This window comes from Pelodiscus sinensis, chromosome 5 (genome assembly GCF_052426305.1).
Source record: "Pelodiscus sinensis isolate ZL-2025 chromosome 5, ASM5242630v1, whole genome shotgun sequence".
NCBI classification, from domain to species: Eukaryota; Metazoa; Chordata; order Testudines; family Trionychidae; genus Pelodiscus; species Pelodiscus sinensis.
In genome coordinates, this window is record NC_143056.1 from 114,618,340 (window position 1) to 114,643,235 (window position 24,896).

Consider the following 24,896-nt stretch of genomic DNA (forward strand, 5'->3'; position numbering starts at 1 on the left):
CCTTTATAGCCCCCAGATCTGTGGACCAGTTTGAGATGGGTCTGATGTGTGTGAGATAAGGTTAGCCTCAGCAACTCCCCCTTGTGGACCACCTTAAGGACTATTCACTCTGCCCTAGTTTCCATCCAGGGAAACTCTCCCAGGCAGCAGTCTCTCTCTGCACCACCTGGCAAGGTGCTGGTAAAAACTTAGACAATATGCTGATATAAACAAAAGGATCTTCTCTGTTCTCCACTTTCCTGCTGTCCTACAGTGCAAGGACTGGGCTTTCCACATCTGGGAGTCTCCTTTCTGCTAGGGGCAGTCATAAGAGCCATTCCCCCTTTCTGTAACTCTCTACGGTTCCCTACCAGACCACTCTTTCCAGGAGCTGCCAGAGGACCCAGCCTTATGTAGGCATCCCAGGATCCCTTCCCATCTAGGTCTAATAATGAAACAGGGCCATCTAATCTCCAGCCAGTCACAAGTGAGGCTGGGTCCAACTCCCTACATCAAACCAGCCTGTCACACTAGTGTAAATTAGACCAGCCCAAAGGTTTCTCTGACTTTATGGCTAATGGTAAAGTAGTTGTTCTGGTAGCCACAGCAGAGGCTCTGCATACTGCATCCCACACAGGGACCCAAATGGAAGGACTTTCTCCACACAAAGGGATTTATTTCCCAGGCTACCAGTTAAAAATGGCTTTCCAGCTGCCACCGAGCAAATAGAGTAGAAGGCCCAAATTTGGCTCCGACAATAAAATTCTGAGACCTTTTTACTCCGCTCTCAGGCAAACATCCCTTGAAACCCAATGGGAGTTTTCCTGTTTAAAATTGAGTAAAGCACATCAACATTTCACCCAATATAATTAAGAGCAATATCAATTAGCACAGTCTTGCAAAGATTTAATTTTGTGCTGTCATTTTCAAATTGCATTTATCTCATTTACAGCACAGATGCAAATTACACAGCAAGTGTAAAAATATTCTGTTTCTAATTTGTTTAGAGCTGGGAGACTGCAAGAACGGAAGACAATAATATTCCCCAAACTGTTGCTCTGTGCTTTCAAAAAGAGAAAAGCCCTGACCTGGTGAAGCAATCTACACTAAAAAACTCTAGCCACACAAAGAGCAGACTAACTTCTATTCTTTACACTTCCCACTAGGGATGGTAAAATACGTTTATTTTTGTAAACATGTAACCACTGAAATGCTCAGTAGTTACATATTTACACCTGGAGGGCGGACAAGAGCAGCAGTGCAGGGGACCACAGCTCACCCAGCGCCGGCACACATAGGGACCCATGTTAAAAGCCAGCTCCCCCTGCGCACCAGCTCCTGCCTCTTCCCCTTCCCTTATTGCCACTGATACAGAGGCAGCAAGAAAGGGTGTGCGTGTAGCAGTGAGGGTTAACCAATGAGCCCAAGCTTATTGGTTTACTGTGTACATGGGTACACGTTAACATCCCTACTTCCCTCTGGTTGAGACACAAGGATGAAATTAAACTGAATCAGAGCGGGGCGCGGTCTTTGAGCTTACATGCAAAATCGACTTGTATTTTTTTTCCTTTGAGGCACTGAAGGACACTCGTGTCACCATTCTAGAGTCAAAGTACAGACAGCGGGACATATTTTTGCCCTCAGATACATCCAAGCAACTCCATTCACTTCAGTGAGCTTCCTCAGGCATATGCCCCATGATGCATATGTAAGGGGACTGTTAGCCCCTTACTTAAACTCTGTGGGAGTTTTTTGGCTTGCCAGCTCCCAGTGTCAACAGGGGAAGGGTCCATGAGACTGACAGACCCCAGAGACAATGGAAAGCAGCCAACACTCCAGCTCAGCCTGATTGACAAGTTGGACAGGCCAGTGAGAAAAGCAAGAGGCCAGGACCCGTCCTCCCTGTGAGCTGGGATTGTTCTGGGTCTCTCTGAGCAAGAAGAGAGCTGAGAGACAGCCCAAGGAGTGCAAGCTGTGTGCAGAAGAAGTTTTGCAGCTGCAGAGCCAGGTATACACAGCTCAAGGAGTGCAGACCCTGTGTTGAGCAGCAGACTGGCAGTGCTCAGAGAGCCAAAAGGGACAGAGAAGCAACACAAGGAGCTGAAGACTGGCCAAGCAGCACAGCCTGCAGCTGGATGTGGTGAGCAACTGGAACCTGCAAAGTGTGGGGAAAGGCTCTGGACTGGGAGAGGGGTCTGGCCACTTAGAGCTTGAGGCTGTGTGGTCACTGCCAGAGTAAGCGTGTCCAGCCTGCAGCCCCCTGCATCCAGGGCTTCTAAGGAAGAGATTATGGACTGTCCTTACACTCTACAGACTGCTGTTTTGATGTCCCTGTGCTACAGAGCAGGGCTGTGTGTTCTCATTTAATCATTCTCATTTTTTTCTTATTCTTTTCTCTTTAATCAGTTGATGTTTAATAAATTGTATTTGCTTTGAACCTGATGAAATGATCACTGGGCCAAGAAAGCATGCAGTGTAAAGAGAGCACCTCAGAGTTATAAGTTTTCCTTTAGTTTTCCGTTATAAGTATTTCCGGAAAAAGAGCGTCTACATTGGCAGGATGCTTTTCTGGAAAACTTCCGTGATCGGGGCTTTTTTGCGGAAAAGACTACTATGCTGTCTACACTGGCCCTTTTCCGGAACAGTTTTCCGGAAAAAGGACTTTTGCCCGAGTGGGAGCAGCATAGTTTTTCCGGAAAAGCAGCTGATTTCTTACAGTAAATCATCACTGCTTTTCCGGAAATTCAAGGGGCCAGTGTAGACAGCTCACAGCTTATTCCGGAAAAGCGGCTGCTTTTCTAGAATAAGTGGCTCAGTGTAGACACAGCCACCATGTTTAATAAATTGTATTTGCTTTGAACCTGATGAAATGATCACTGGGCCAAGAAAGCATGCAGCGTAAAGAGAGCACCTCGGAGTGGGGACACCCTAACTCCTGCCCCTAGTGACTACAAGGTCCGGGATTAAGCCCCAGGAAACCTGGGCCCAGCCTTGTTGGGGTTTCGAGGACTCTGCTACTCAGGAGAGTGGAGGGGGAGCCCTCAGGATCAGGGAGCCGTGGGGTAAAGGAAGTGGGAGCGGGAACTCAGATCCTTTCGCTGGTTCATTTCACCGGGGTGGTATAGAAGCCAGGAAAGTTCCCCACAATAGCGGAATCATTCCCCCGCTTACACATAGGACACAGAAGAACTTACACACTAGGGAACCATTTTTGTGAAAAAAATATTCAAAATGTTCAATTTTTTTTTGTCAAAGTTTTGTGTTTTTTGTATAAAGCCCGTTGGAAAAATTCTACACAGAGTTAAAACAGGTCCGTTTTGCTTGTCAGTGACATATTATAAATCTATATGTCTACACTGCCTCCATTTTGCTCAAAAAATATGCAAATGAGGCAAAGTATGGAATATCACCATACCTCATTTGCATAATTAATGAGGCTCTTGCGCAAAAACGGAGCCTCATTAATGATGCAAATGAGGCACAGCGATATTCCACGCTTCACCTCATTTGCATTTTTTTCGCACAAAACGAGGGCAGTGTGGACATAGCCTGCGAGATTAAGGCTCCTATTCTAGATGTGCAGCCACGGGGGAAGTTCCTTGCACTCAAAATGAGGATCAGACACATAATATTTTTCCTTTTGATGAGCTGGTTCAATGAGAAACTAATGAAAAGGAGTAACATTTTACCAAGAGCTGAATGAGATTCTCACCAGCATGGAATAACTGCCACAGGTGTAACAGAATTAGGTTATCCAGAATATTTGTATACGACAATAATTCACAGCAGGAGAAAGGAATGACCTAAGAGGGTTAAAACAAAATACAACCATACTTATAAAAGGTCCTTTTCTGCAAGGAACAGTGTTAATTAAGACGACAGTAAAATAAGCCTGGATGTGGTACTCTTCTTCCCAAACTCATTCTCATCCTGCTCTCTTTCAAGCGGCCATTTTACAGCCCCTGTCCCTGAGCACCTATGTGTCAGAAGGAGGGAGTGGAGTTAGAATTAAACCTTGTTCACTGGGAGCAACTTGAGAAATGAATTTGTCCAAGTTTATCCTCAGAAGCCAGATCCTGCCATTCTATCTGCTTGCATAGCTCCAGCTTGACCATGTAGGAGTTATGCTTGCATAGCTAATGGCATGATTTGGCCCTGGGAATGCACCCTCAGACTTTATCTTCATTCCCCAAAAAGGTAAGTTTTTAGCAAGGGATAACTAATGTGCGGTAGCTCTTCAACTGTAACATCATAGTAGTAACAAGCCACTATAGCCTTACCACACGGTAAGCTAGATGAGATCAACCACAGACTGGGAGGAGCACAGCTTTCACCTCATCCAGCTACCTCACAGTTAAAATGGCAGCAGGTGGCTTCTCTACAACAGGATTTCACAGCAGGATTTCTAACGCGAGTTATACTACTGTAAAAACTTTATTTTATTTTTTGTAATGAAGACATAGCCTAAGGCGTGCAGATGGTTTCCAAACCTTTGTGTCTTGCATGATAGCACACTGAGATTGGAAAGGATCCTTCCCCTTCACATACCAATTTAAGCCAAAAGGGTGAACTTGGAATTCAAAGTCATTAGAGACAGACATTCGGTCAGGTTTAGGTCTCTCTTGATTAAATTCCTTTCGGATGCAAAAGAAAAATACATTTAATTAAATTATCAAGACAGTAAGTTTTTTCCTTAAATTAGATTTCTCAAAAACATAGTTTGTAGGTCACTGAGGGAAAAAGAAGAAGTCCGGATATTTCCTCATTTTATTAAACAACTAGAAGATTTACCTGGTGTTGCTCGGGTCAACGTAATTTTTGGTTTTTGGAAAATAAAATGCAAGCGGACATGCTTCATTTAAATCATTGCTCTGGGGTGGAGCTGGGGATCATAGAATCATAGAACACTAGAACTGGAAGGGACCTCAATAGGTCATCAAGTCCAGTCCCCTGTCTAGATCATTCCTGAGAGATGTCTAACCAACCTGCTCTTAAATATCTCCAGTGATGGAGATGCCACAATCTCCCTGGGCAACTTATTCCAGTGTTTAACCACCCTGACAGCAAGGAAGTTTTTTTTTCTAATGTCCAACCTAAACCTCCCTTGCTGCAACTTAAGCCCATTGCTTCTTGTCCTAACCTCAGTCTGCAGCAGCCCCTGCCTGCAGGCTGAGGGGAGAGGAGAGGAAGGGAGGGCCACTGCAGCCCAGTGGGCTGGAAGGCCCCCTGCCCCCACTGTTTAGCCAGTTAATCCTCTAATTAAATAGGATTTTACATCCCTTGGAAACAGTGTGTTGGGGGCAGGAGTGCTCTCCTGTAAACAACGCTAACTCTGCTCATGGAGGTGGAACTATTGTGTCAGCAAAAGTGCTGACGAAAAATGTTTATGCTGGCCATATTAATATAAGTTGGACATGTCCCTAGAAACTGTGTAGCTTAGACACAGCCTGAGTTAATCAGGAATAGGTATTCCAGAATAACTCCCAATATAGACAAACCAAAAAAAATACTATCCCTCCCCCCACTTTTTCCCCCTAAAAGGACCATTTCAGATTGCTTAGCAGATTACATATAAAAAAACCAAACAATTTCTGAAAGACAACCCTAAACTTCTTAGTGTTCTTCCATTGCAAACAATCCAGGTTATCTGAAAAACTGCTTTTTGCATCACTGGACTTAATCCACAGTCTTCCTGGGAGGGATATGATGTAGCTGCCAATGCTCACATGCCCCCAGACCTGGCTCCCTCAAAGGTAGAGAACAACAGACACAGCTAGCCTTTCCTCCGAATGGTGGCATTAGAAGCTGATGAATGTGTCCCTCTGGGACATGCCTAGTCCTTCTAAATGGGCCACTCCCCCTCACCAAGTCCACAGAGAGCTCCCACCCTCATGATGTTCACAACAATTAATACCCACAGCCCATCTAGTAAACAGCCCACCAGGTTACCCCTCTAACAAATTCATGTCCTGGTCAGCAGCTTTATTGCTCACAGACAGCACTCTGCACACAGAGCCTGGCTTACACCACGGTAAATCCACTGAGAGAGGAGAATCAGGCCCTCATAAGACTAATTGCTCCAAAAGTATAGGCTTCTCCCACTTAAGGCTAAAGGAAAAACTCCACTAGTTGATACAAATAATAAGAACAACAGTAAAACCCAGTCAGGTAACAACAGTGAAAGACTACTACCCATTACGTCATATACTGTGGGCCTGATTTTCCTTCCACGCAAGTTGGCCATTGCTATGACTCTAATGTTCTTACTAGTGTCACTCCAGATTGATACCAGGGTAAGCAGTCCACTCAAGCCCCATATGTGCATATATAAATTGTACTTTGATTATTCAAATCCTGTAAACAATAGAGTTATTAATAGGATCTGTTCATACTGACAGACTTAAAATGTAGGACATTTTGCTCAGGGCTGTCCTGTTTTTCTCCCCCCACTGAAAACCATGTCAGATTAGAACACATGATATTTCTAGTAACAGCTGCAGCCTCTTAAGTTAGTTTTGCTTTAAAAAATTAATATAAAATGTAGTGTCAAATTACAGCTTTTTAAAAAAGTGTATGTAGACCCTTGCTGGGCAGAGGCAGTGAATATTAACTTCTCTCACTCCCACACATAATTAGCATTTGCCATCTTTCAATCAGAGCTCTGTTCAAAGCTTCTTTTGTCTTTGCATGAGGACCTTCCTTTTCTGTTCAACAGCTTATAAAAAGGTCCTTCTGATTATTGCTCAACAATTAACTCCAGTCTAATTTAAAAAAAAAATACATCTCTTGTTACCCTGAGTTGTCCTCCCCCGTGAAGATTTTGGAATACATGGAGTAATTTGTGGGTGCTCTGAGCTTTGTTAACAAACAATAAATGACTTTCAGCTGTGTTGCTTTTCTCACACCAGTCCCAGCTAGCAACCTCTCTCTTTAACTCTGAAAATGGAAACACACAGAAGAGCTCTACAATTCCATAGCTAAAATAAAGAGCTACAGCTTTGACTGGCAATGAAGCAGGCCACAAAATAGTGTCATTAAGTAGATTTAGATGCACAGGGCCAAGTTCTACTCTTAGAAGAGGAAAGCCCAAAATAAAATACTATTTATACCTGTATGCTTTTGTAGAGGACACATTAAAAGGTATATTTCATGTAATCAAAAGTGTGGAATAATTTTTTAAAATTGATACAGTAGCCCACTCACACAAAGTAAAGATTGATTTAAGTGCATTTTCTAGTAATATCACTATTTTGTTACTATCCTTATTTTGCTTGAAGAGAAAGTGTTTTATAAAAAAAATGAACTCTTCTTTTAAGCTATGGTATAGGATAAGTTGCATCTGTTTCTAACTTCCTACTGATTTTATGCACTTACTCATCAATCAGCCTGAAAACAGCTTTCTGCTCTTAGGAAATAATGGTTTTGCACCTGCATGCACATGGCTGACAGGGCAGCCTCTTGCCTTACTGAGAAAAATCGACCTTTTGATTACATTTTGCTGGGGGTATAAACTGGCTTGCTAAATGCCTTCTTACCTCCCTGAAGCTTCCTGTACAAGTGCTAGCTGAGTCACCATCAAAATTACTTTCATTCCAAAGACATTCTTTCATGAGCAAGGCAAGTTATGGGAAACAATCCTTAACAATCATCTGCAAGGTATAAGCCCCCAAGGGTACCGTCCCAAGAATGGAAGTTTCTCTTTTTCCTGAAAACTTAAAAAAATGTTGTCTTTGAACTGCTCATCCTACTCAGGAAGCAATGCTCAGCTAATACACCAGAATAAGCACCTGCACAGACAGGCTTTTATAGCTATCCCTCTATGAATCTATCAGCTTAGTTTTACCTCCTCAATGCATCACTGGGACTGCTGGTAAATGCCTTTGCTTTACTCAGGCCTCCTCAATAAATCAATTTCTTAATTTTCAGGAGCACCTAATTTCACCATTTCATCTCATTCCAAACACATGGTTTTCCCTTTTCATTGCTCCCATATCAAAATACCACTACAGTCATTCCCTGGGAAGTTTTGCATAATTTAAAGTGTGTTATATTTTTAAACATATGTTACCCATCTGCTATCTTGACACATTCCTAGTGCATGGAAGGGTCTGACTTCCTTTGGCCAGGTGACGGTTTTGTATCACTGGGAACTAGCCTAGGATATATGAGGTGCAGAGTCTCTTCGCTGCCCAGACCAGCCCTTTCCCTGCAAGCTGCAACTCGCTAAACACTAAAAAGGCCGTAGAGCAGTTTTTAAACTAAGAGATGGGGGAAAGCCGATTGGTGCAGAGATGCACGTAAATCGGATGGAGACCTCTCTTAGAGGAGAATCCACTGATAAAGATTCTCTAAGCTGTAGTCAGAAAGAGAGGAGGGGAGAGGGCAAACCATGGGCCAGAGCAGACAAACAACCGCATATAAAGGAATCCAATGCATCAGGGAAGGGCAGACAAATAAACAGTGGCAAATTTTTGAAGTGCTTCTACACAAATGCTAGGAATCTGACTAATAAGGTGGGTGAACTAGAGTGCCTCGTATTAAAGGAGGAGACTGACATAATAGACATCACTGAAACCTGGTGGAATGAGGAAAATCTGTGGGACACAATCATACCGGGATATAAAATATATCGGAAGGATAGAGCAGGCCGGGTGGGTGGCGGAGTGGCACTGTATGTGAAAGATAATGTAGAATCAAATGAAATAAAAATATTAAATGAATCAACATGCTCAATAGAATCGCTATGGATAATAATTCCATGCTCCAATAATAAGAAATTAGCAATAGGGATATATTACCGACCACCTGACCAGGACGGCGATACTGACATTGAAATGCTGAGGGAGATTAGTGAGGCTATCAAAATAAAGAACTCTATAATAATGGGGGATTTTAATGATCCCCTTATTGACTGGGTACATGTCACCTCAGGAAGAGAAGCAGAGATAAATTTCTCAATGGCTTAAATGACTGCTTCTTGGAGCAGCTGGTACAGGAACCCACAAGGGGAGAGGCAATTCTTGATTTAGTCCTGAGTGGAGCGCAGGATCAGATCCAGGATATAACCATTACAGGACCGCTTGGGAATAGTGACCATAATATAACATTTAACATTCCTGTGGTGGGAAGAACACCTCAGCAGTCCAGCACTCTGGCATTTAATTTCAAAAAGGGGAATTACACAAAAATGAGGAGGTTAGTTAAACAGAAATTAAAAGGCACAATGACTATTGCCAAATCCCTGCAAGCTGCATGGAAACTTTTTAAAGACACCATAATAGAGGCCCAACTTAAATGTATACCCCAAATTTAAAAACATAGCAAGAGACCTAAAAAAAGAGTCACCGTAGCTTAACCACCATGTAAAAGAAGCAGTGAGGGACAAAAAGGCATCTTTTAAGAAGTGGAAGTCCAATCTTAGTGAGATAAATAGAAAGGAACATAAACACTGTCAAATCAAGTGTAAAAATGTAATAAGAAAAGCAAAAACAGATTTTGAGGAACAGCTAGCCAAAAACTCTAAAAGAAATTAAAAAAATGGTTTTTTAAGTACATTAGAAGCAGGAAGCCTGCTAAAAAACCTGTGGGTCCCCAGACGACCGAGATATAAAAGGAGCAATCAAGGACGATAAAGCCATTGAGGAGAAACTAAATGATTTCTTTGCTTCAGTCTTCACGGCGGAGGACGTTAGGAAGATTCCCAAATCTGCACCGTCCTTTGTGGGTGATGAATCTGAGGAACTGTCCCGGATTGAAGTGTCATTAGAGGAGGTTTTGGAACAACTAGAAAAACTTAATGTTAACAAATCTCCGGGACCGGATGGCATTCATCCAAGGGTTCTAAAAGAACTCAAATGGGAAATTGCTGAACTATTATCTGTGGTTTGTTACCTATCCTTTAAATCAGCTTCCATCAGCTTTAAATGACTGGAAGGTAGCTAACGTGACACCAATATTTAAAAAGGGCTCTAGAGGCGATCCTGGCAATTATAGACTAGTAAGTCTAACTTCAGTACCGGGTAAATTAGTTGAAACAATAGTAAAGAATAAAATTGTGAGGCACGTAGAAGAACATAATTTGTTGGACAAAAGTCAACATGGTTTTTGTAAAGGGAAATCATGTCTTGCTAATCTATTAGAGTTCTTTGAAGGGGTTAACAAACATGCAGACAAGGGGGATCCAGTAGATATAGTATACTTAGATTTTCAGAAAGCCTTTGACAAGGTCCCTCACCAAAGGCTCTTGTGTAAATTACATTGCCATGGGATAAGAGGGAAGGTCCTTTCATGGATTGAGAACTGGTTAAAAGACAGGAAACAAAGGGTAGGAATAAATGGTAAATTTTCAGATTGGAGAGGGGTAACTAGTGGTGTCCCCCAAGGGTCAGTCCTGGGACCAATCCTTTTCAACATATTTATAAATGACCTAGAAAAAGGGGTAAACAGTGAGGTGGTAAAGTTTGCAGATGATACCCAACTGTTTAGGATAGTCAAGACAGAAGCAGACTGTGAGGGACTCCAAAAAGATCTCACCAAACTGAGTGATTGGGCAACAAAATGGCAAATGAAATTTAATGTGGATAAGTGTAAAGTAATGCACATCGGGAAAAATAACCCCAACTATACGTACAGTATGATGGGGGCTAATTTGGCTATGACAAATCAGGAAAGAGATCTTGGAGTTATCATGGATAGTTCTCTGAAAACTTCCACACAGTGTGCAGCGGCAGTCAAAAAGGCAAATAGGATGCTAGGAATTATTAAGAAAGGGATAGAAAATAAGACACAGAATATCTTACTGCCCCTGTATAAAACTATGGTATGCCCACATCTTGAATACTGTGTACAGATGTGGTCTCCTCACCTCAAAAAAGATATTTTGGCCTTGGAAAGGGTTCAGAAAAGGGCAACTGAAATGATTAGGGGTTTGGAACGGGTCCCATATGAAGAGAGGTTAAAGCGACTAGGACTTTTCAGTTTAGAAAAGAGGAGACTGAGGGGGGATATGATAGAGGTCTATAAAATCATGAGTGGTGTGGAGAGGGTGAATAAAGAAAAGTTGTTTATTAGTTCCCATAATAGAAGAACTACTTACTTACTTACTGCCCGTTACGCCAATGGCGCATAGGGCAGCAACTATAAAAGAAGAACTAGAGAACACCAAATGAAATTAATGGGTAGCAGGTTTAAAACTAATAAAAGAAAGATCTTCTTCACACAGTGTGTAGTCAACCTGTGGAACTCCTTGCCAGAGGAGGCTGTGAAGGCTAGGACTATAACAGAGTTTAAAGAGAAGCTAGATAATTTCATGGAGGGTAGGTCCATAAAAGGCTATTAGCAAGGGGATAGAAATGGTGTCCCTGGCCTCTGTTTGTCAGAGGCTGGAGAAGGATGGCAGGAGACAAATTGCTTGATCATTGTCTTTGGTCCACCCTCTCTGGGGCACCTGGTGCTGGCCACTGTCAGCAGACAGGCTACTGGGCTAGATGGACCTTTGGTCTGACCCAGTGCGGCCGTTCTTATGTAACTCCGGGCCTGGGGCAGGCAGAGCCTGGGGCTGCCCAGGGCTGGCTCCAGCCAGGCCAGATGCAGAGGGGCACTGGGAAAGGGGTTCCCCGCCCATGCACACAGACCACAGGGAACAGTCCAGGCCCCCACACGCCATGTGTGATTGTCCACCCAGACTCTGCTCTGTGGAGCAGGCCCAGCCCTGTCCCCTCCCGAAGCAGGAAGCCTGTAGTGCAGGAAGGGATGTTAACCCCTTAGCTCCCAGCCGCTGCATGTCCAGGGACACGCACACGTGTGCGCCTCTCCTGCCTGCCCTCCCCCCAGCAGGAAGCCACAACACGAGATCCCGGCTGTGTGGCGGGGAGGGGCAGGGCTGAGCTCCTGCCCCTTGTGCCACAGGAAATCGGCTTGCGTGCCGCTTGTGGCACACATGCCGCGGGCTGCAAACCCCTGGTATACATGGTTACACTGTTACATCCCTGAGACGTATGCTAGCTCTCCTTGAGCTAGTACGTTCAAAGCAGAATACAGCCGCGGCAGCACATTAGCTTGATGAGAGCTTGTGTGAATAGGTCTCCTCGAGCTGAGAATCACACCCCCAGCTCAAAACATACACATGCTGAGACAGGAGAAGCCAATGGGATCCAGCACCTTCCAGGAGTAATCCAGCTGCCTGTAAGCCTGACATTTCCAACTTCAACTAGGATAAATTCCTACTGACATCAACTGGAAATTTTGCTCGGAGTCAGACTGTCAGCATTTGGCCCCCATCATGTGCCCCATGTAGCTATCCACCCAGCTTCTGTGGGCAGGAAGCTTTTCTATGGGACTGGAAAAGGGTATTCAAACCACAGCACTGAATGAAAGCAAAACCACTGGACTATAATTTGAAGGTCAGTCATCAACATACTGTATTTATACACCGATTGTCAAAACTGACGCAGCAGAAAAGAGCGTTAATAGAATATTTAGTTAGTTAATTAAAACTGGCATGTTAATGGGCTTTTTCCTATAACAAGATGGCACAGTTTCTAAGAAAAGCAATGAAAAAAGGGTTTGGCTTTAAAGTGCTAATAGCTTTCGTCTTTCAAAAAGAAACATATGTTTAATGAATAAATATGTTATAAAAAGAGGCGTGTGCGCATGTGTATGTGTGTGTGTTAGAGGGGGCTATTGTGTTTGTTCTCACTTGAAGAGCTCAATCAGGGGAATTGCCAACAGCATGTTGTTTTATATTGTCAGGACAAAATAAAACGCATCTTGGTCATTCACTTCCAGGTGCAACCGCTATTTTCTTAAAATAATAAATTCTTTCTGCTTAAATATCCGAGTTGAAAATAAATTAAACAAACTGCCTGAGGCACCAGACAGCCACTTGCATAGTATAAAGCCACACAAGAATCTAAACAGGGTTGCAGCATGTACAAATTTGAACAGAATGGAGTACACTATTCAGGCACTCATAGAATCATAGGGCTGGAAGAAACCTCAGGAGGTCATCAAGTCCAGCCCCATGCCCAAGGCAGGACCAATCCCAACTAAATCAACCCAGCCTGGGCTTTGTCAAGCCGAGACTTAAAAACCTCTAGGGATGGAGAATAGTGATAGAGATGCAGCCGGGTTAGTCTGGTGTAGCTGAAATAAAAGACAGAACTATGTAGCACTTTAAAGACTAACAAGATGGTTTATTAGGTTATGAGCTTTTGTGGGCCAGACCCACTTCCTCAGATCAATATGTGGAAGAAAATCAGCACAACCTTATATACCAAAGTGATACAATGAAAAAAAAAGTGAACGCATGTGAAATTGACAAATCAAATTTTAGAACAAAGTAGGAGTGAGGGGGGAAGGTAAGTTTCTGTGAGGTAGTGACATAGGGGTGATAATAGGGGAAGTTTCTGTGAGGTAATGACATTGGGGTGATAATTGGGGAAGCTATCTTTGTAATGGGTGAGATAATTAAAATATTTGTTTAAACCCATACATAAAGTGTCAAATTTAAGCATGAATGACAATTCTGAAGCTTCTCGTTGAAGTCTCCCTAGGTAACTCATCCCAGTGCTTCGCCACCCTCCTGGTGAAATAGTTTTTCCTAATATCCAACCTAGACCTCCCCCACTGCAACTTAAGACCATTGCTCCTTGTTCTGCCATCCGTCCCTACTTTGAACAGCCTTTCTCCATTCTCTTTGGAACCTCTCTTCAGGAAGTTGAAGACTGCTGTCAAATCTCCCCTCACTCTTCTCTTCTGCAGACTAAACAAACCCAAATCCCTCAGTCTCTCCTCATAGGTCATGAGCTCCAGCCCCCTAATCATTTTGGTTGCCCTCCACTGGACCTTCTCCAATGCATCCACATCCTTTCTAAATTATCCTTTCAGATAATATGGTGAGGGGTATGCTGCAAAAACCTGAATAGAATACAGCATACATGACATAACACAGTGGTTGACACTGTATAAGAACCTGAATGGAATAGGATATTGCTCACTGGTGCTCAAATGCCATGATGTGGACTGAATACAGAGACATGAGCAGGAGTACAGCATAGAGAAGGGCTACTCAGTGGCCCGTAGCCCATTTGTTTGTGGCCCGCAGTGCAGTTTGTGTTTACGCAGGGCTCAATACACAGCCTGCGGATGGGATCCTTTGAACATGGCCTCCACTGGGAACATGATCCACCATGGCGAGGCATCTCCCAGGCGGGGTGAGCACTGAAAGATGAAAGCAGACGGGCTGGCTGGAACAGACAGGTATAGGGTGTCAGCGTTTTTAACCCCCAGGGTATTGTGTGAAAGAAGCTATTTGCATATATATGCAACCACACTTAAGTTGTGGTCCTCGGCATGTGCTGTGAATATCAGTGTGGCCCCCGGGGCTTCCAAAGTTGAGTAGCTCTGGCATAGGGAGGTTTAGCTACTGTATTGAGTGGCATATCATCAGAACTTGATTAGAATAGAATATTTTGTGGAACAAACACCAAGCACAATAGATAAGCTTGTCTATTTTCACATGCAAATATGACTGCAAAGGGTTAATGAACCTGTTCATCTGATTAAGATGCCACTTCCTGACCTTAGGAAATAAAAGTGTGAAACCCTCACTGGTGGCTACATGTCAGAGAGGTTTCTTCGGAATTTTGATCATTAAAAAAAACACACCAACACGTTTTCTTTGCTGTAGCATTTGACAAAGTGTGAAACAAAGCTGTACATAGAAATCCAATTCTGTAGTGGTCCCCCACTTCCCCACTCTGTCTTTTGGAGATTTTTTTCAGTCTAGTACAGGAGTTCTCAAACTTCACTGCACTGCGACCCACTTCTGACAAAAATTACCACACAATCTCAGGGCTGATGCCTGAGCCAGCTCAAGCCCCACTGTCCCCTGGGGTGTGTGTGTGGAGCACAAGCCCCACTAGTCTGGGCAGGGCAAGAGGGGGAGCAAGGGAGCAAAGATGAAGACCAAAGGCTTCAGCCCCACACAGGGGGCCTGTAACCTTAGCCCCATTGACAAGGGCTGTAGCCCTAGGTTCTGGCTTTGGCCCTGGGCAGTGAGGTTTGGGCTTCAGTCTAAGTCAGCCCTGACAACCCCATTACAATGGGGTTATGACCAGTGTTCCCTATAAGCTGAGTACTTGTGGCCACCCAGGAGAGATTCAAATGCCTCTCAGATGATCAGCAGCACACCCACAGCCGGCAGCATGTGTTTCTACTCGTGGTGCACATCCACACATGCCTCAGTGCACACAATAATGTTTATTCCGGACATCAATGGAAAAAATTAGAGGGAACACTGGCCTTGACTGACTTTTGGGTCCCAACCCAAAGTTTGAGAATGCCTGGTCTAGCATCAGGTCCACCTTCTCTACTATGGGCCATGGGAATTTTGGATGACACAAAAGGCAGATTTCTCCACCTGTTCTTCTCTCCGTTACATGCCTTGCCTTATTTGAGTTAAACACTGTGGCTTGAAGGAGGAAGAGGAAGCCAGGGACTTGTCTATCTTTGTGCTAGGGAAGGAGACCCCAAAGAGCACATTCTTGAGCATGAGTCTGTCAGACAGGGAGCGAACGTGGTGTATGTATTCTTCTCCAGACCCTGGCAGATCCTCTAGGGCAGATGGCTTGTGGGCTCACTATTACCCTGCCCCTTTTGGGCAGCTCAGCACCACCGTTGGAAGTAAGTAGGCTCCGTGCCTGCACACTCTCTCCAGATTGTGGCTGGTCCCCGCTCTAAGAGGAGAAGGCTCCTTCCACCCACTTCCCATCTTGCGCAGAACCAGACACATTCTGGTCTCCCGCTGCTGACTCTGATATTTTCCATCAGCTTCTTCCCTATGAACATTCACAGCAGATCCCGATTAGCAACAGTCATGGATCATGAGTGGGAGGAAGGATATACGAATCTGCACAAAGATAGACCAGTCTCTGGCTTCCTCCTCCTCCTCCTCCTTTCCTACAGCTGTAATACAATGAGGAAAATGTTCAGTCATTAAAACCTCTCATGCTTGGGGAGGCCTTCCCCTCCCGTCCTCCTCTCAATGTCATTTTTATTAATGCACTTTCCCATTGAGATTTTATGCTTCTCTGTGCCGTAAGGTGCTGAGATGCCAAGAGAAAAACAACAATAACAATGAAATAATGAGCTGTCGATCTGTGGGGGAAGTGAAGAGAGATTACATTTCTCTGAGCTCGGGTCTTGTCAACATGGGGAAAATACAGCAGTATAACGAGAATGAGAAGACACCGCTAGTTCTTGTTACACAAGGAAGGGCACTTCAGCTAACCCCTATGGGAATAATAAGGAACTGAGATGGTGCAGGGACAGCGGCACCTAATATACAGCCACATGGGAACACCACCCCTGGGGGCACCATGGCTGGCCCTATGGATACCACTAAGGTAAAAATCTCTGGCACCTGGGCGTGCACACACCTAAAAAGAAATTGCCATGACAATGCACTGGAAGAATGACCTCAGTCTGAAGCCCTGCCTCCACCTCTGATGTCCCTAGCAGGCCTTCCACTGAACACCTGTGCAAAAGAAGCTGAAGTTAACTCCTTGTATGGCAGGCAGTAGGTATGGCAGTGTCATTCTCCATTCGGTATCACTATGCATCACATGGGCAATTTGTATCAGAGATAATGGCATCAATGAGAAAATACACAACTTTTCTCTTTTGGGGGGTTTGGTTTGGGTTTTTGGGAGGAGGAAAATAGATCCTTCAGTCTTTACTGGCACCAATGGGAGTTTCACCTGACAGGACTGTGAGATCAGACTTTTAATACCCTGCCTAGTGCTGCTAACATCATCTAGAAAGTTTCCTGATAAGCATGTTTGCCTCAGTTCCTTTTTCAGGATAAAGTCTGACTTCTTCTTGTGTCTTTAATTGTACTATTGATGTTTTTCAGTTCATGTACAGACCCAAAACAAAAAGGAATAACTGGTGCTATCAAGGAATCTGAACAGATAAACCCCATGTGGTGCTCATCAACCTTCAACTCAAATGCCATAACATTCTCCTGCAGACACAAGACAATGTTATCAAATGGACAAGAGGCCATTTGTTCCAGTAATCAGTTTGGATAAGCTTGTAAAATGCACAGCAAAAATGTTAATGGGAAATAAGAGATGGAGGCAGGGTAGGAAGCACCTGTGGGAAAGAAAAGATCATCTTCAGTAGGTATTTAGGGAGGATTCAATTAAATTGCCTGGCTGTTGGTTTCCTTCTCAGCGGCATGACGTGAAAAGTTGGAATCTCTTCATTTTGATCTGAAATAAAATTATTAAAGAAAAAAAAAAGAAGAAACCTCAATTTTTTTTGCCCGTAAAACAAATCCAATTCAGTGCAGAACACTGTGACTGGCATTTTCAATTATGTCCAAAGGAGTTACGTGCACAACTTCTATTGAACTGCAATGGGAGTTGGCACCTAATTCCATGACTGTCCTTCGGAAATAACAATCTGTAGCACTAGCCCAGGTATGGATGGTATGATCATATACTTGACATAAAACAAAGACAATAGTTTAATTCTTATACCGCTACAAATTAAAGGTTGGATAAATAGTTTTAAGGCAAGAAAACTAGAAACAGACTGTTTAATACATAGAATAAAGAAAGAAGAGAAAACCGAGTCAATTCCCTTATTGTTCACTGGAAGGGGCTGTGCACAGAAAGGAGGGAGTACTTAATCTTGCCAACTCTTTTCACCAATATATCATATGGTGCTTCTGCTTCCAAATCTTGACAAATGCAGTGTTTTCACTGTTGGTGTGTCACCTTTGTGATATGAATATTGAGCTTCACAGTGTGCTATGGATATTACTCCTTTATGATGTTTTTTCAAAAAGTAAGATGAAGTAGAAATCTTGAATTAAAATAGGTTGATTTTCTTCTTCATGGTGAAATAGTAGTTTTTTCCATGCTTCTATTTGACATCCATGCACAAACATACGGTGAGCCAAACTCCACTGATACATTACTATGCAAACAACTTTCTCAAGCATGAACCTGTCTTTTTGAATGGAACATTCATTACACATGCTGACTCTTGTTTACAAGTGCCATAATGAAATCATGGACTGTCCATGTAATGAAAGCTCATTTTTAAATAAACAGAGTCCCTATGTTTGTATTAATCAAATTGCTAAGTAATAAAAATGATCTTTCTTCCTTCCTCTTTGCAAGCATTCTTTCCACAGAGTGTGTTTTACTATATTTTATTTCTGAAACAGAAATAGTATAAGCACACAGGACCAGATTGACAAACCCTAACTGACTGTATGCTGTTACTCATTCAAGAAATTGCACCAAGGTCAACAGGACTAATTATGTGATTCACCAATGACAGTAAGGAGTCATACTCTGGACCACACTGAACAGAAATATTAATTAAGGCAAACAGAATCCAATTGATTAGTTTACAATCAACAATTAAATTATGTTAATTAAATATGGAAGGGGAAACTAAACCTCATCTGAACAGAAGGGTTTTCATGAAATTAAGACTTATTTTCATTTAACTATTCCCTATGCAATTTTATGAGCATCAAACCAGCAACATAACAGAAAGTGAAAAGTGACAGGAACATACAAGTGAAACCGATCTGTTTCCTTTTATAGTCCAAGCTAAGAAAAATGCAAAAATTAAACAAACAGCATAAATGGGTGAAAGTATTATATAATTCATTTTTGGAAATCGTACATAATAATCAAAAGGTATTATCATAAAAATATCTATTTTAAAATATGTGATTTTTGTATAGGTTATGGTCCAAACTCATCCCTGGTTCAATTCAATTGATTTCAGTGTTGTCACACCAGACATGAATTTACACAGTGCTTTTAAAGTATTATTTTCTGTCTGTTACAGGAGTTGAATAGTAAGAATAGTATTTACCACTCTCTGATATTAACACAAAATAATCTAAGGATACTTAGAACATACAGCACAGAACCCTATAACCTTACTCATGGAAAAAAAGGATGCCAACATTTAGAGTGCAAGTTCTTTCATGCAGTGATTGCCATTTGTTATACATTTTTATGGGGTCTAGCACAACAGGGCCTCCCCCTGTTTGACACTTCTAGATGCTACCACAATACAAAAGTTGAACAGGAATAGTGTCAAGTTTTAGTGCCTAGACTTCCATTGGTTTCAAAGGGCTTTGGATCAGGGTCTTTACTGCACAAAGGCTGCAAAGATAAGGTTTTATCATGATGTAAATTGACATTATGAGATAGTTCCTTCCTGCCTTCAAATAACCACTGAAAACTTTGATCTACAATTGGCCAAAATGCCACCCAATCATAGAATCAGACCTTGAAGGAACCTGGAGAGGCCATCAAGTCCAGTCCCCTGCACTCACGGCAGGACCAAGCACCATCTAGACAAGGGGTGGACAATAAGCCGCAGGCAGTTCACCAGGGTTAGCCCTTGATGGGCTATCGCTTCTTTATTTACCTGCTCCTGCATAGGTTGTGCGCTTGCAGTGCCCACTGGCCACAGATCACCTTTCCCAGCCAATGGAAACTGCAGGAAGCGGCGCAGACTGGACACAGCTTCCTGCAGCTTCCATTGCCTGCCTGGCAATGGTGATCTGCAGCCAACCGAAGCTTCAAGTGCCTTTACCTGCGAGGGGCAGCAGCAGCCCACCTGGTGCTAATCCTGGTGAAGCACCTGCGCATTGGTTGTTACCCACCATTGATACAGACCATCGCAGACAGGTGTTTTTCTAACCTTCTCTTAAAAATCTCCAGTAGTGGAAATTCTACAACCTCCCAAGGCAATTTTTCCAGTGTTTAACCAACTTTATAGTTAGGAAGTTTTTCCTAATGTACAGCCTAAACCTACCCTGCTGCAATTTAAGCCCATTGCTTCTTGTTCTATCCTCAGAAGCCAAGAAGAACAATTTTCCCTCCTCCTCCTTGTGACACCATTTGAGATACTTGAAAGCTGCTATTTTGTCCTTTCCCAGTCTTGTCCTTTTCTAAACTAAACAAACCAAATTCCTTCAATCTGCCCTCATAGGTCATGTCTTCTAGACCTTTAATAATTTGTGTGCCATTTTCAAGACCTTCTCCAATTTGTCTGCATCTTTCTTGAAATGTGGCTCCGAGAACTGGACACAATATTTCAAACAAGGACTAATCAGTGCAGAGTAAAGTTTCCTGCTTACAACACTCTAGTTAATGCATCCCAGAATGATGTTTGCTTTTTTTGCTGCTGTTATACTGATGACTCATATTTAGCTTGTGGTCCACTATGACCCCTAGAGCCCTTTCTGCAGTATTCCTTCCTAGACAGACATTTCCCATTTTGTAAGTGTGAAACTGATTATTCCTTCTTAAGTGAAGTACTTTGCATTTATTCTTATTGATTTTCATCCTATTTACCTCAGACCACTTCTCCACTTTGTCTAGACCATTTTGAATTATAATTTTATTCCTCCAGAGCACTTGCAACTCCTCCCAGTTCTCAGTAGAGAATGTGAGGACCCACCAGACATATTTTCATGAGAAATTATCTTCCTCTTGCTCAAAATTCCTATATACATAGATGGAGGTCAGCACCTCTTGCAAAATATCACTTCTGAAATGAGGTAAGTAGAATATGGGTGGAAAATCCCTACTTACCTGACCAACTTGTTCTCCTGAGCAATGTTCCCACTAATTTTCACCTCCATATGCAGAATAAATTGTACTTGCACCAAAGCATGTGCTAATGTGCACCACCATTAGAAACAAAACTTACCTGTGGGTGCTCTGCTAATCAGATGGGTGGCATTTGAAGCTCTCTGGTGCGCATAAGCAAACAGCTTACAGAGAACACTGCTCCTGAGGGGAATTATTTTTCCCACCAAACATTTTCCAGTATAGTATTTCATCACCCTCTTTTCCACAAACTTCATGTTCAATATGGAGATGCACTCAGACTGCATAATCACATAGTTGGAAGTACTTCTCTACCATAAAAACAGCCATGAATTACTGAATACACATAGTTCTGCCTACAGAGTACTATAAAAAGCTGATTAAATGAAGAAAAAGGCATCTCTCAGATGCAACAGGAAGGCAAACAGATCCAATTTCCAGCAAATAAAATTAACCTTCGACTTAACAGCATAGTAATTTTTTTCAAGGGCCTGATTCAAAGCCCACAGACTCCCACTGAATCCAGTGAGTTTTGGATACAGCCCTACCACCACTCACCCTGCAAAGTGCTAAACTCTTCTGGTGAGACACTGAGCACCTCAGCTCCCACTGACTCTAATGTCAAGCACCTAAACCACTGGGTCCTAAGTCATTTAATAACTGTTCAGCACAATATCATTAACAAGTATGGCAAGCAGTCTAAAAGCCCACTGGATGCCCATGAAGTTCATTTAGACTGGTATTTTCAAAGGAGGCATAGAGAACTGGATGCCCAGTTCCCTCCCAGTTTCAGGGAGATCAGGGTGCCTAAATCCCTTCTGCTCCTTTGAAAATCCCAGCATTAATATGAAAGATGGACATTCCTGAAATGTGGGACTTGTCACAGATGGATGATCTATTAATGAATATTGCCCTTTATTGGAAAAAAAGCAGCAAGGGCTTTTTCAGTGTTAACTGGGCTTTGGAAGGCATGTACAACCTGCATTCATTTTTGTCCCTTTCCTGTCTACATCTTCCCTTTATTTCACAGTAACGTTAGGGTAAGTTCATAAAAAAGAATATTGTTGGATTGTTTCTCTTCAGTATTATCATTCAGTAGTGTCATTCTGATGCAATGAAACATTCACTTTTATACTTACCATCTGACATGCAGTGAATACCCTTAGTCACATGGTAAAACCTTCCAAAATCTCCTACAGCATCCGTCTGATTGGCACCCAGCCCTCTGAGATGATCGTTTATTTGCTTTTGCAGTTATAATCTAGAATCCTGAAAAGATAAAAAAAAAAGGTCAAGTTTAAGGCTTTCATGCACAAGTGGGAATTTATTTCATTATCAGTAAGGCTATGGTTTAGTCGTGGCTATTTTTAGTAAAAGTCATGGGCAGTAAATAAATTCATGGCCTGTGACTTGCCCACACTCCTACTATATACCCCTGATTAAATCATTGGTGTGAAAGTGTGTTGTGGGGGGTGCAACAGATGCTGGGGGGTGGCCCATGGCTGCGGTAGGTACCAGGGATGTGGCCCAGGGTACCATGAGGGTAGAAGCCTAGGACACCTAAGGGTGCTGGGGGGGATAGGCAGCAGCACATCACATGGGACTCTTGCTGGTGCAAGGCAGGGGTTGGTGGGGCTGGCAAGCCTCTTACCTGGCTCTGCACCTCCCCAGAAGTGGGGATATCAACCTTGCTCAGCTCCTAGGCAGAGGCATGGCCAGGCAACTTTGAGAGCTGTTTTGCGTCTGGAGCACCAGCTCTGCAGCTCTGAGAGAACAGGGGGAGCACACTCTGGTCTCAGAGCACAGGGATGGCTGCACTAGGTTGAAGCACTGGCTATACAGCTCCCAGGCCAGATCCAGCCCTCAGATTCCCTTGATTTGGCTTGTAATGAGGCTCGGGACTTCCCTTACCCCAGCAACAGGGCGAGCCACTGCTAGTGCTCCAGCCCCACTGCAAGTCTCCCTGCCCCAGCGCCCCCCTGCAGGGCTGGAGCAGGGTGGGAGAGGGTAGGGAAGCCTCATTACTGGCTAGATCAAGGAAAGATGAGGGTCCAATCCAGCTCCGCAGGGCTGGAGCATGAGGGAGTCCTGGTGCCCCAAGTGTGTCTTTCTGTTTGTTTATTTCTCGGGGAGCCAAGCCAGTGAGGTTTGGTGGGATTTTGTTTTGGGTCGGGTTTTCTTTACTTTTGGGGTTTTTTTGTTGTTGGGGGGCCAGACTAATGAGATTTTGTTTTGTTTCTTCAGGGCCAGGCCAGTGAGAGTATTTGTTTGCTTCTTACTAGTGCGTGGTCCCCGAATGATTTTTCTTTAGGTCAGTAGCCCCCAACCATGTATAGGAAGCAAGAGCTGCCTCTCAATGGCTCTCCCTAGCACCTAGAAAATACTGTTTTAAAATGACACTATTGAAAATACTGACAGTGTCCTTTTTGCCTACCCCACTATGTAAGATTCATAATTTGGCTTTTAATACATGTGCCTTTTCAGTCTCTACACTTGATCTTTGCTTGTCTGCTTGGGATCTGTGACAGATTCTCACACTCCCTCTGGAAATAAGTATTTCCTTCCTGTGGCATAGGTGTACTTGTTATGTTCACTTGTTTGAAGGGATGAGACTATTTAAATTCCCCGCCCCCTAAATGATCCTGGATTTTTCCACATTTTAGTATAATAGTAAGCAAGCAAGCAAAGATGATTGAGACAACAATGTCTCTAAAGAGCCTGATTTCCCACTGACTTGCACCTTAAGTAATTACTGTCCTGGATGCAAAGTGGGCATGAAATAGAACCATTCGGATTTAGCAGTTTTATACCCACTTTGAAATCACTTTGCTCTGGTGTAAATGATATGCCCAGGTGCAAAGCAGTGAGGAATCAGGCCTTTAATGTCAGGAAAAATATGAGAAGAGCCAACACTCACATTTTCCTTCTACTCTGATTTTACAAAACCACACAGTTATGTCTGGGCCAGGCCTGATGCTGAACTAAGTGGAGCTACACGAATTGACACCAGCTCAAAACTGGCTCCAGAACACTCTCAGCATTTCATAGTCTAAAGACTAACTACAAGAAGGAGTCAACATGCACTTCTCCCACTTTTGGCTTAAATGAGAAGAAATTTAGCATTTCACAGTTATTTGATTCTACAGCTTAAATCTTTTTGTGATTATGCATCTAACTCAGATCGTTTCAAACAGATATTGAGGGCATGCCACATAAGCAGGTCTAGGCATATGTGAATGTGCGGGAGCCCCTACGGCACATGTATACAGCAAAAGCAGTGCATAGGCTAGCACAGGTAATGACGACCAAGGGGACAACCCAGCATAGGCTCCAGTACAGATGGTACATGCCCAATTTGGACCCTGGTATGACTCTCAGCTCAGTAGCCTGCTCTGGAGCCCACAATGCTCTGTTTTCACTGCTATTGTTACCCACAATTGCGGGACTGGAGCAAGCTCAGGTAGACTATACGGATAGAATAGTATAACTGATTTCATAGTTAACCGATAAGCCTGGGCGTTAACAGTAACCTTAACATTAACGGTTATAAGCAGGCCCCCACCCTGCTCCCAGAGAGCCAGCTTATAGTGTGCACTCGCTGCCAGGAGGCCAGCTGCCACCCTGTGCTGCTGCCTCTGTATCATCATCATCAGCAGCAGCAGCAGCGCAGGATAGCAGCCAGCTCCATGGGAACAGGGCTGCAGGTGGCAGCTGGTGCACACCGAGAGCCTGTTTAAAAGCCAGCTTCTACCGCACACTGGCTCCCGGGGAGCCGGCTGCCACCCCGTGCGGTAGACTCTGCAGTATAAAGCCAGCTTTGCTCCTGGGGAGCCAGCTGCACTGCAGAATAAAATTTATGCCTGCAGCATGTAACTGCTGAGATTTTCATTGGTTACACAGTTACCTAATTACCTGCCTTTTAACATCCCTCATAGTCTAGCCCATTCACTGCTTTTGCTGAGAAGATATCCCCAGAGTAACAGAAACTCAGAAAGATATGCCAAATTACTATTGTCACATGCCCGTCACATGAGAAGAACCTTAAGGTCTAAACAGAATTTTAAAGGTAGCTAGTGATTTTAAAATCAAGGTTGCGGTATCTTAAAACTGTTCTGTATTTACTGAGTTATGCTCACACGAGTAGTTCAAATACACACGAGACAACTTATTCATGTGTTTTCAGGATTTGGCTCCAAGTTAGACAAGAATTCAGACTACTTTCTATTGTAGTATTTGAAGCCTCTAGAGGATGTCATA

At 43.3% G+C, this 24,896-nt stretch overlaps 1 protein-coding gene across 4 annotated transcripts in view; it reads right to left on the reverse strand.

The window, feature by feature from the left end:
• PTPN5 (protein tyrosine phosphatase non-receptor type 5) overlaps positions 1 to 24,896 on the reverse strand; it is a 164,158-nt gene that overhangs the window by 89,305 nt on the left and 49,957 nt on the right. For all 4 annotated transcript variants that reach the window (XM_075928115.2, XM_075928116.2, XM_075928117.2 and 1 more), the window contains one exon: positions 21,779 to 21,908. In XM_075928115.2, the coding sequence (XP_075784230.1) occupies positions 21,779 to 21,788 (10 nt within the window). In that variant the 5' untranslated portion in view covers positions 21,789 to 21,908. The remainder of the gene's footprint in view (positions 1 to 21,778; positions 21,909 to 24,896) is intronic.